A 10,411-nucleotide genomic window follows, 5' to 3' on the forward strand; every position below is an offset into this window, starting at 1 on the left:
ACTTAGCGGATACATGGACATTTTAATAGGGCAAAAGCAGTTTCAATACAAAAAAAGTAAATAAAAAATACATTATTTACCATAAAACACTATGGAGAACATCACAAAAGAATAAATCAATGTCACTAAAAACAAATAGAAAAAGTCATACAGTACTGGAATTGAGTAATATATACCGGTACTTTACAAAATTCAACTAGAAAAAAAATCCCCTGCCCCATGGAATATCAAGTGTAAAAAAAAAAAAAGTAAAGAATTGTGTGAGTGTGTGCAGTCGTACTCAAGTACAGGTGCAAGTCTGCATGCAATGTGCCTCGCTCATTGTGGCACAGATATGAACAGCTACATAAACCATAAAGATGATAGCTGACAAATGTTGAATAATGTTAGGTTGAAAATCAGACCCGGCAGTAAGATGTGATTCAGTCACGATAGAATGACTATGGTTACCTCCCAAAAGGCCCCCTATTGGACCCTGGTCAAAGGAAGTGCACAGTAAAGCGGATAGGGTGTCATTTGGGACATCATATGGACCTTGGCACCAGAGGTTCCTTAAAATGTTTTGTCGTTGCAGAACCTTTGAGATAAATGTTAAAACATCCAAAAGAAGTACACAGACAAAACTTTACTACAAAAGTCCACTATTAATATCCCTCAATGTGATCATATTTTGAAATCCTTAAATCCATACACTTAAGTAAAAATAGATAATTTGGCAACAAATTAAGCACACTGCCCGTCTTCGCAGTCCACACCATATAAAGGAGAAGGGGGAAGTTGAGCTGGGGAATAGTTAGCGTGAGAATCCTTTTTTTCTAATGTGAACTCTGTAGAGTGGTTACCAGGGTTACGGTGGTCTCTGCAGAGTGTGTAACAGTCCAGGTGAGTTTACAGCCGTGATAGAAGGAAAGACAGCAAGGGGCTTGCCAACAGGGTGGTGGTCGTGAGTGGACTCCCTCCTCTCCAGACCCTACCTCCTGGTCATTGGGGGGGTGTGGACCAGGGTGAGGGCTACGGTCGTTGAATGAGGTGATAAGGTGGGGTCCCCTGGCTGAGGGCAGGGTGGGTTACTCTGGGGTGGCCCCAAAGACACTGATAACTAACCGCTATTCATCCTCTGTGGTGGGGCTCTGCTGCTTGTATATGGATGCCTTGTCCTTCAGCAGCGCCAGGCAAAGGTGACAACTCCAACTCCCTGGAAACAGAGAGAGCGATTAATGCAGGTAAACTCACAAGTACAACGTCATCATAGTAAATGTGGGCTTCATTGAAGTCAAAGAGGAGTTGTGGTTAAACTGTCATACCTTCTGGGGGCTCAGTCATAGGAGGCTTGAGGCAGTACATGTGGTATCCTCGATCACAGTCATCACAGAACAGCAGCTGGTCCTGACAGACAGAAACAGAGTGTGAGGAGACAACGAAAAGGAGAAGTATGAAAAGGCAGAGGTGGAGCAGCACTCACGTCGTTCTCTGAGGTACCACAGACGTTGCAGCACTTGCACTCGATACACTGCCAGCGGTACGTCTTCACAGCTGCCATCATCACATCTGTAAACTGCAGGCAGGATGGGTGACCTGAAGGGTGACAGTCACAGGTCTGTTATCAATTACTTACCAACCTGGGTAAATAAAGGTTGAAATACATCCACAGAACACTGAAACAGAGCCAGACTAAGGAGTTACAGTGCAGCACTGCTAACATCAGCTCGGTTGTTAACATTCATGAATTTTGACGATGCTAACTCCTGGCTGTGGCAGAAATAAATCATGCATTATTGTTGATTCTGTCACCATGGGCCTTCAGACAACTTAAGGTAAGGGTAATTCCACCCAAATATAGATTTTGCCTGAACTATCCCTTTAATGGAAATGTGGGACATTGGTGGGAGGTTCCTACCCGAGCGTCCGCAGTCTGAGCAGGACACCAGCTCCTCTGACTGGCCGGTCTTCTGGTTGTGGGCGGAGTCTCCCAGACAGAAGTCGCAGTAGTCGTTGGGCAGGGCCAGACCGTTAGGGCCTTTCTTAGGAGCTGGGATAAGAGAGGAAACGGAGAACATTGAGAATGAAAGACAATACTCTCAACCTGCCCTACAAGACCAACATCCCACTGAAACTACAGTAGTGAGAGTAACTTTGTAATAGTTTGACTCGCTCTTGAGGTGTGCTTCATTTAGCTTTGGGTATGCACTTTTGGGACTATTCTATTGATTCCATTGCTGTAAATGAAGTAGTAAACTGTTAAGACATGCATTTGACTCAGGTCTGGTATCATGAGATAAGCAGGAGTGATTCTAGATCTACAATAGAAATGTGACCAGCTCTATAGTAGACTGTGACTCATGATTCTAGCTGCTATCATTCCAGACAATGACTCACTCTTGTGCTCCTCAGGCTGGCGCCGCGGGGGAGGGGACTCTATCTCCTCTCTGTCCTCCCCCTCTTCCTCCGCCAAATGGGAGTGTGTGTAGTGGTAGCTCAGGCCCGGACGGTTCTTATAGCGCTTCCCACAGACTGCAAACACACACAGCATTATGGAGTAAGTCATCACACACACACACAACGGAATTTACATCAAATAAACGTATACTCACTGTCACAGGCGTATGGTTTGTCCTGCTCCTCCAAGGCTGCAGCAGCTGCCTCCAGTTTCTTCTTTCCATTTCCCACTCCACGACCCTTGGACTTGCCCTTCCCTCGTCTCTTGGGGGTCTCATCCTCAAAGTCCTCATCATCCAGATCATCCAGGTAGTCATCGTGGTCCAGCACCCTCTGAAAGCAGAGTTCAAGATAAGACAGGTGCACTGACAGAGCATTGGGAGCAACGCAAACCTTTTTGTAAAGGGTATTAGGAATCTGGAGACTCGTTTGTAAAATGTACTTAAAAAAAAAAAAAACTTTGGTTCATTGATTTAGGGAGGTCAGAGGTCCCATCTAACCTTACGGATGCGTCCAGAGGAGGTGTGGCTGGAGACTGTGGCGGCCACGGGTTCAGGTGTGGCTGGGTTGTCCTCCGGGGCACGGGGGTCTGGCGGGCCCCTCCTCTCCAGGGGCTCCCCCTTCAGCAGGGCCTCCAGGCTGCTGCCGTCCACCGTTCCCACAACATCCCGTTTCAGACCTAGCTCCAGCTCCGCTACACAGAGAGAGACCGAGAGGCTTATTCAAAACTGAGGAGGCAGAAGACTAACAAGCAGGACTACGCCATCTGACATATAAAGAACAGATAAAAACCCATAGGATGAGGAAATGTACCTGATTTGATAGGTGGGAAGGCCAAACGGGGGTCCTCAGGAGGGTGGGACCGCCGTCTCTTCCTCCAGCGTCGAGACGGATAGCTATACAGCTGCCCAGGAGCCATGCCTGAACAAAACATATATAGATGAATAAATGTTTATCATTAAAGTGTGCTTTTGAGGGAGTGAATGTGTGTGCACACGTCTTTGCTACAGACCTGCACTCCGGTGTCTCTTCTCCATCCAGATGTAGCAGTTGCTTTGAGCAACACCCGTCTGAGAGTCGATGAAAGGCATAAGGATGCTCCTTTCCGCACACAGACGAGCATTGTAGCTGTGGCACTGTTCCATAGCATCCTTGTAGTACTGCTCCCCGAGCCTGAAACAAGAAAACACACTCATGCTAGACTAGAAATGATCATAGTCGTTATTCTAACCATTTCAAAACGAATAATCCTGTATAGTTGTACAGGACCCACCCGTTCACTGTAATATTACAGGATAACACTTGGCTACTATAGCGAACAATACAGAGACGGCAGGTAGACAATGAAGAACCGCAGACAGGCTGCGCTTCAATGGTTGATAAGCTAGCTACGCTGGTCTCAGTGAAAGATGGGCCTATCTATAAAGCCAGCTACGTAGCTATTAGTTAACGTTAGGTGCAATTTATATTTACACCATAATCTTCGTAGACCGTTTATGAACTTCCGTCTTGTAATCAAACAGATTACACGAATTTAAAATGACAATCGTGTTCAATTGAAACGCTGTCTAACATAAGCTAGCTAAACTTGCTAGCTGGTTAGCAAGAGAAACAATAGCTATAGCTAGTTGGCTAGCTACGTGTAGCCAACGCTTTGCTGTAAAGATTGGGGAAAGTCATGTTCTACATAGTTTCCAATACATTGTAAACTCCTACGTCGGGACATACATCTCTTAAAGTGTAAAATGCACCTACTCGTTTAAAAAATAAAGTACAACTTACACTTTCACAACACTATCTACGGCCGCCGCCATGTTTGCTCAGTGCAGTTGTCAAAATATCCACTGCGCAAGCGCGTGTAGCTGGGTTCAAGATACGTTTACACCTTATCAAAATAGAAGGTCCCCTTTTGAGCATTCTCATGTAAACTTTAACACATTGCAGTGGAAAAATCATTGTTTGAACATTGGCAACTGAAAATAAATACAACAATAAGCAGATTGAGAAATAATTATTTATTGACAAGAATAGTGTGAGAATCAGAATGATGACTGATAATCATTGAAGTGCCCAATATCATCATGTCTTTGGAAAACTCCACTGTAAAATAAGGAGTGATTCAGTAGAATACCAAACACATACAGGACTGAGCAAATTATCAAATTAAATTACAGTAAGCAGCTAGCTACATTAATAGTCATTGTAGAATAGATCATTTTGTAATATGAAGATGATGAGAGAGATAGGGAGAGAAATCAATCTTCAGTCAGTCTTCAATCAGATTAGATCTTGACCACTTGGCCGGCCACACAGGGACTGACTCTCTTCCCATCTATTGATGGGGCGCTCCTCTGGATGAGCAGCCTGCCATAAGTCCCTCCCACCTGGCCCTTGGTCAGGCGTCCAGGATTGACACACACGCAGCCAATCACATCCTGTGAAAAATATATATATTTTTTAGCTTCATTGTAAATATTTGTGTGTGTGTGAGTGTGTGTGTGAGAGAGAGAGAGAGAGAGAGAGAAAGATGCAAAGAGAGAGTGTTTCCACTGTGTGAACCAGCTATGTTGTTCACCTTGATGAAGAAGCGTAGCTCGGAGGGGACGATGAGCACATCGGGACTGAGGGGCATCTGGCCGTAACCCTGGAACTTCTCATAGTCCATGTTCACCTCCTCCACAGGCGGGTACAAGGGGTAGTAGCTATATATTGAACACAGAACAGGGAAGAAATTAATTATTCTTGCCCTCAAACGAGTTCAAGAACAATAGCCAGAAAGTGACATAATTACTGTGTGGACACAGGATAGTAGAGTGTGGAATCTATGCCCTTTAAGCTAAACACTCCCCCCATTATTTTGGCCATGTGATGTCACATACAATTCAGCTTTTATCTCCTAATGTGTAACATGTTTGATATTTTTGAACACAATGGAAATAAGTTATTTGTGTTATCCTAGACAAAACATGTTATGCATTGTGTCCACATTTGTGGTTGTATTGTGTTTTTAAATTGTAAAAAATAAAATAAATCAATCCTTTAGACCCCTCTGTCCCTGCGCTCACTCACTTTCTCTGGGTCAACATATGCTTCAAGATGCGTGAGAATCTGTCCGAGCCAGAGGCACTGAAACAAAGAACAGTAGGACCTCATAAACACTTTGATCGAAGGAACAGTCATGTTAAGCAACATACATCTGTGAACACCAACGAGATACAATGTAGAGGTTTGGAACCGAACACACATGCACTCACCAGCTGATCTCCTCTGCTCCCATGTGGAAAAGGATGTCTGTAGAGGTCAGGCCAAAGGTCACGCCATCGATGAGCAGGGTGCAGGGGTCAGGCACCAGGGTCATACGCTGAAGAGCCAATGAAAAGAAACAAATGTAACATAGAAGTAAGGCATGCTGTTTTTCTATGACCGAATACTTTTTGTATGATAAAACATTCTAGATTCTGAGTGACAGCAGGTGTCTCAGTTCTGAATGACATCATGCAGGCCCTTTCACCTTTGCGTCATCCTTGCTGAGGTCCGGCAGGATGAAAGGGGGTTGTGGGTAAATGAAGTGATGGTGGACATCTCTCTGGGAGGGAACAAATACCAACCGACATCCAACTCTGAGGAGGAAGCAGAACTGTGTTTACAACAGCAAGGGAAGAGTTTGAGCTAATGCGGTTGGTATGTAGGGGGTCAAATGAAGCAGTGTGGGTGTAGTAACAGTGTGGTAAATAGGTAAATATAAAGTCATATTTACCCTTTGGTGCCTTCCACAATGCTTCCCACACATCTGGAGAAGATGGCATCAAACGTTTCCGTCACCAGAGATTTCTGCCACACACAAAGAAAGAAAAAACAATCAACTTCTGATAGAAAATGCAAGTCAACATACTAGATATTGAAAAATAACTTGAGTCAGTAGCCAAGACAAAGAGAATGAAAAGGTACCTCTATCTGCTCATGTTTGGAGTCCACAAAGGGTCCCAGCTGTGGGTTAGAGAGGAGATGTGAGGGACAAACATACAAACTTCAGCCAAAGAGCAAAAAAGTGTGTCAGTGAGTGAGTGTGACCTCGTGAAAATATGTAAATTCTACTGACCAGTATGCAAACGTCAGGGCGGTCCCTGGCGATGACGTTGATGAGGTCCACCAGGGGGTCAAAGGTCAGGCCGTCAGAGGGGGTGTAGGGACCACAGGCCACCATCACCAAAAGCTGCTCTGGAACTGCGCGACAGCAGGGACGTTAGGGAGGGGGTCTAAGAGAGCTGTCAGAGGGGGTGTAGGGGCCACAGGCCACCACTACCATCAGCTGCTCTGGTACAGTGTTAGAGCAGGGACGTTAGGGTGTGTAAGTGTATGTGGTGCATACTCAGTTCCCTTCCTTACCATCAGGAATGTCCATGTCCATTTCCTGTTTGATGGGAGTAGAGTAGAATGGGAGAGGGACACCCTAAGATATTGAAAATATCAAACAATTAAACAAAGAAACAAGAACTTAAAAGTCATACTGGTCAGCTTGAGAATCTCCAACAGAGCTTTTAGTCCTGGAATGGGCTTGATCAGGAACCAGGAAATCAAACAAAGGTGTTTTAGAAGAATCCCACTGACCTCAAAGAGTTTAGATGCCACAAACTTCCTCCCTGAAGTATTCATCCCCTCCATGACGACCACCTGTCCAGGGAAGAGTGAGTAGTCTCGGAGTTCAGACAGGTCTACTGGCACCTGCCGCCCACCCTGATCAGGCCCTGCCTCCAACAGCACTGATTGAGAGTTAAGCTTCCCATTACTGTCACAGCACACCTGTCCCAGGACAGTCACACTGTCCTACAGACAGAAAGAGAGAAGAGAAATGAACACACATCCCCACACAGCAGTAACAGGGGGGACATACTGTGTGAGAGTGACTGGTAGGCAGTGAGCTGCCTGTAAGTACCTGAGCAGGAAGAGACACAGGTGAGAACTCTTCTATGTTGAAGTTTGTCCTCAGTTCCTCTCCCAGCTCCTCAATCTTCTCGGTCAACACTGGCAAAGACAAAAGACAACATTCACGTCGGCACATAAAAAAATGAAATAGAAAGTCCAAAAACAACACTAGTGATCTAACAGTCAAGATGAATGAAAGAAGAGGAATAAGGAAGTAGCTGTGTCATCACAATCCTACTATAATCCAATAGTAGGATGTTAAAAATAACTATCGCAGTTTTGTTGCCTACCGTTGCGGACGTCCCTCAGCCTTTGGAACATGTACTTGTAGTTGTTAATCAAAGAGTCCTCTGATCCCTCTAGGAGCTCCAGCTGAACCCTGTTCGTCTGCCCTTTCCTCCCTGCCCAACGTGTGCCCTGGACGGCCCCAAATGTAGACACCACCTCCCCCCGACCTCCACGCTGACTGTACTTCTGAGAAGGGGTCACACTGCAGAGAGGAGGAGGACACATTTGGGGATAAGGCAAGGGTGAGTGTGTGTGTGTGTGTATTCACAGATGATTGTAGCAGTATATCCATGTACACTACATGACCAAAAGTATGTGGACACCTGCTAATCAAACATCTCATTCCAAAGTCACGGGCAACAATATGGAGTTTGTCCCCCCCTTTGCTGCAATAACAGCCTCCACTCTTCTGTGAAGGCTTTCCACTAGATGTTGTAACATTGCTGCGCGGGCTTGCTTCCATTCAGCCACAAGAGCATTAGTGAGGTCGGGCACTGATGTTGGGCAATTAGGCCGGGCTTGCAGTCAGCGTTCCAATTCATCCCAAAGGTGTTTGATGGGGTTTACACCACTCCAGCTGAAGCTTGGCATTGCGCATAGTGATCTTAGGCTTGTGCGCAGCTGCTCAGCCATGGAAACCCATTTCAGGAATTTCCAGATGAGAAGAAATAAGAAACGGTGCACACTGCTCTTGATAGTATCACTGCTCTTTAATAAGCTTTACGTATCAGCTTAAAAAAAGCTTATTAAAGAGCAGTGATACTATCAAGAGCCGTGTGCACCGTTTCTTATTTTTTCTCATTTTATTCATCTGTTACAATGCACCTGCAAAAAAGACAGCTCAGATGTGGAAGTGCCTTTTGAATTATGAATATCGAGACTAACAGTTAATGTGCTGAAGTTGCTTCCAGAGGCAGTTTGGAACTCAGTAGTGAGTGTTGCAACCGAGGACAGACAATTTTTTCGAGCCACACGCTTCAGCACTCAGAGGTCCTGTTCTGTGAGCTTGTGTGCCTACCACTTCACAGCTGAGCCGTTGCTGCTCCTAGACATTTCCACTTCACAATAACAGCACTTACAGTTGAATGGGGCAACCCTAGCAGGGCAACATTTGTACGAACTGACTTGTTGGAAAGGTGGCATCCTATGACAGTGCCACTTTGAAAGTAAGAGCTTCAGTGGGGGCATTCTACTGCCAACGTTTGTCTATGGAGATTGCATGGCTGTGTGCTCGATTGTTTTACACCTGTCAGCAACAGGTGTGGCTGAAATAGCAGAATTCACTAATTTGAAGAGATGTCAACATAGTTTTGTATATATAGTGTATGTAGTTGTGTGTGGTGTACCTGGGGGAGAAGCTGGCTGAGCACAGCAGCAGGCCAGGGCTGGCTATAAGAGCTGCACTCCTCTTAGACTGGGGGTGTTCTGGGGTGGTCAGGGCACGCTTCTGAGAACCCTAAAAACACAGAGCAGAGATAATGCTTTGTACAACACATATCAACAGAGACATACACTCAACAGACAGTTTATTAGGCACACCACTGGCGGTGAAGGGGATGTCCAACCAGTTACTAGATGGGTGTACTTAATAAACTGTCCAGTGAGTGTGTGTAAAATACCTTAGCTGGGGTGGAATAGGAGTCCAGAAGACTCTCCTCTTCTTCTTCTGCTTTGATTCTGGAAAGGCAAAGTTAAGGGACAGCACCAGATAGAGTCCTGTATTGTTCAAACTGTCAAACATATAAAACACACAAAAATATTTCTTAAGCAATCCTAAGCGAAACATTTAACACTAAGATAGAGATTGTGTGTGTATAAACTGTAGAGGATACAGGTCATGCAGCGAGTTGATATCCCTGGTTCTGTTGTGTGATTCCTCTCGCTTTGCGATGGCCGGCTTGGCCTTGTATTTCTTGTTTAGAACCTGCAGCAGCGCAAGATCATTCAACAATGAACACCAAGCGAGTGTGTGAGAGTGAGAAAGGGGTCATGTGTCTTTCTCCCACCTCATGCTCAAACTGCTCCAGTGTGTTCAAACTGAGTTTCAAGCCACCCTTGGTGGTGCTGAAAGCCACCCACTCCAGGACTATCTCATCCCCCTGCAACCTGTTGCACAGACACTGCTCCAACACTGGAAAATAAGTAGTAAGTATGCCAAGATCACTGGTCATTTGGCTAACAAAACATTAGCAAAGCAAGTTCGTTTGTTAGCTTAATGGGATAAGACCGAGGGAAGAAAATTGCACTTACTCTTGTCCAATATGTCGTCTCCACAAACAATGTCGAACGTGTTCAGCTCCGATTTGATTCTATCTGCATTTACTAATGCCATTGTTTTACAAATTAACTGAGCCAATCAACGTGTGGAATATCTGATAGGGGGAAAAAAAACTACAAATAAAACAAGATAAACCAGCCAACTGCTGCCAAGAGCAATGTTGATAGTTAATAAGCCTGCTAGCTATTTTCACAGCCTTGCTACCACTTCCGACATCATTATGATTCCCAAATACTCGAACAACCAACTAAAAGTTGACTAGCTAAGTTATACGACAACCAACAATAACTTGATTAATAATAGCAGTTGGGAAACTACCATTACCTTTCCGTACACTTCTCATCGATTTTGCCGCGAAATTTCGTCGCAGATGTTGGCGACCGGATTAGACGTCACAGATCAAACCCTAGAGCTACAAAACGAGGAGCTCGCTGTATTTGCCAAGCTGCACTGCCATCTACTGTTTATTTTGATAGTGACGCTTAA

At 45.0% G+C, this 10,411-nt stretch overlaps 2 protein-coding genes across 4 annotated transcripts; both read right to left on the reverse strand.

Moving 5' to 3' along the window:
* Positions 1 to 2: 2 nt before the first annotated feature.
* On the reverse strand, positions 3 to 4,313 carry LOC110489046 (zinc finger protein ubi-d4). 2 transcript variants are annotated; one of them, XM_021561596.2, is made up of 10 exons: positions 4,219 to 4,313; positions 3,449 to 3,609; positions 3,250 to 3,357; positions 2,937 to 3,130; positions 2,592 to 2,769; positions 2,377 to 2,511; positions 1,898 to 2,029; positions 1,463 to 1,575; positions 1,305 to 1,386; positions 3 to 1,195 (listed from the first exon to the last, which is right to left on the reverse strand). In XM_021561596.2, exons 1-10 carry the CDS (start codon positions 4,248 to 4,250, stop codon positions 1,107 to 1,109), a joined length of 1,224 nt encoding a protein of 407 aa, XP_021417271.1. In that variant the 5' UTR covers positions 4,251 to 4,313; the 3' UTR covers positions 3 to 1,106. The 2 variants fall into 2 exon arrangements, with proteins under 2 accessions (XP_021417271.1, XP_036799125.1); XM_036943230.1 differs by lacking the exon at positions 4,219 to 4,313 and adding an exon at positions 3,910 to 3,929.
* Positions 4,314 to 4,433: 120 nt separating this feature from the next.
* Positions 4,434 to 10,382, reverse strand: pola2 (polymerase (DNA directed), alpha 2). 2 transcript variants are annotated; one of them, XM_021561593.2, is made up of 18 exons: positions 10,250 to 10,382; positions 9,898 to 10,019; positions 9,654 to 9,778; positions 9,480 to 9,571; positions 9,267 to 9,324; positions 8,994 to 9,103; positions 7,650 to 7,849; positions 7,370 to 7,458; positions 7,045 to 7,260; positions 6,823 to 6,886; positions 6,536 to 6,660; positions 6,385 to 6,423; positions 6,194 to 6,267; positions 5,948 to 6,056; positions 5,691 to 5,797; positions 5,506 to 5,562; positions 5,012 to 5,138; positions 4,434 to 4,871 (listed from the first exon to the last, which is right to left on the reverse strand). In XM_021561593.2, the coding sequence occupies exons 2-18, from the start codon at positions 9,977 to 9,979 to the stop codon at positions 4,719 to 4,721; spliced, it is 1,827 nt and encodes a 608-aa protein (XP_021417268.2). In that variant the 5' UTR covers positions 9,980 to 10,019; positions 10,250 to 10,382; the 3' UTR covers positions 4,434 to 4,718. The 2 variants fall into 2 exon arrangements, with proteins under 2 accessions (XP_021417268.2, XP_036799126.1); XM_036943231.1 differs by having other exon boundaries at positions 9,898 to 10,314.
* Positions 10,383 to 10,411: the final 29 nt, after the last annotated feature.

Source organism: Oncorhynchus mykiss, chromosome 14, assembly GCF_013265735.2.
Source record: "Oncorhynchus mykiss isolate Arlee chromosome 14, USDA_OmykA_1.1, whole genome shotgun sequence".
Lineage (NCBI taxonomy): Eukaryota > Metazoa > Chordata > Actinopteri > Salmoniformes > Salmonidae > Oncorhynchus > Oncorhynchus mykiss.

Bases quoted from the DNA above. Each gene is read 5' to 3' on its own strand.
- pola2 (XM_021561593.2), bottom strand. From the start codon at position 9,979: ATGGCATTAGTAAATGCAGATAGAATCAAATCGGAGCTGAACACGTTC. The intron at 9,325-9,479 runs GTATCCTCTACA...TTGCCTTTCCAG, and splicing joins ATCAACTCGCTGCATGACCT to AATCAAAGCAGAAGAAGAAG. The intron at 7,850-8,993 runs GTACACCACACA...TCCTCTCTGCAG, and splicing joins TCAGCCAGCTTCTCCCCCAG to TGTGACCCCTTCTCAGAAGT.
- LOC110489046 (XM_021561596.2), bottom strand. From the start codon at position 4,250: ATGGCGGCGGCCGTAGATAGTGTTGTGAAAGT. The intron at 2,030-2,376 runs GTGAGTCATTGT...CTCTTATCCCAG, and splicing joins CCAGCCTGAGGAGCACAAGA to CTCCTAAGAAAGGCCCTAAC. The intron at 1,196-1,304 runs GTATGACAGTTT...CTCTGTTTCCAG, and splicing joins TATGACTGAGCCCCCAGAAG to GGAGTTGGAGTTGTCACCTT.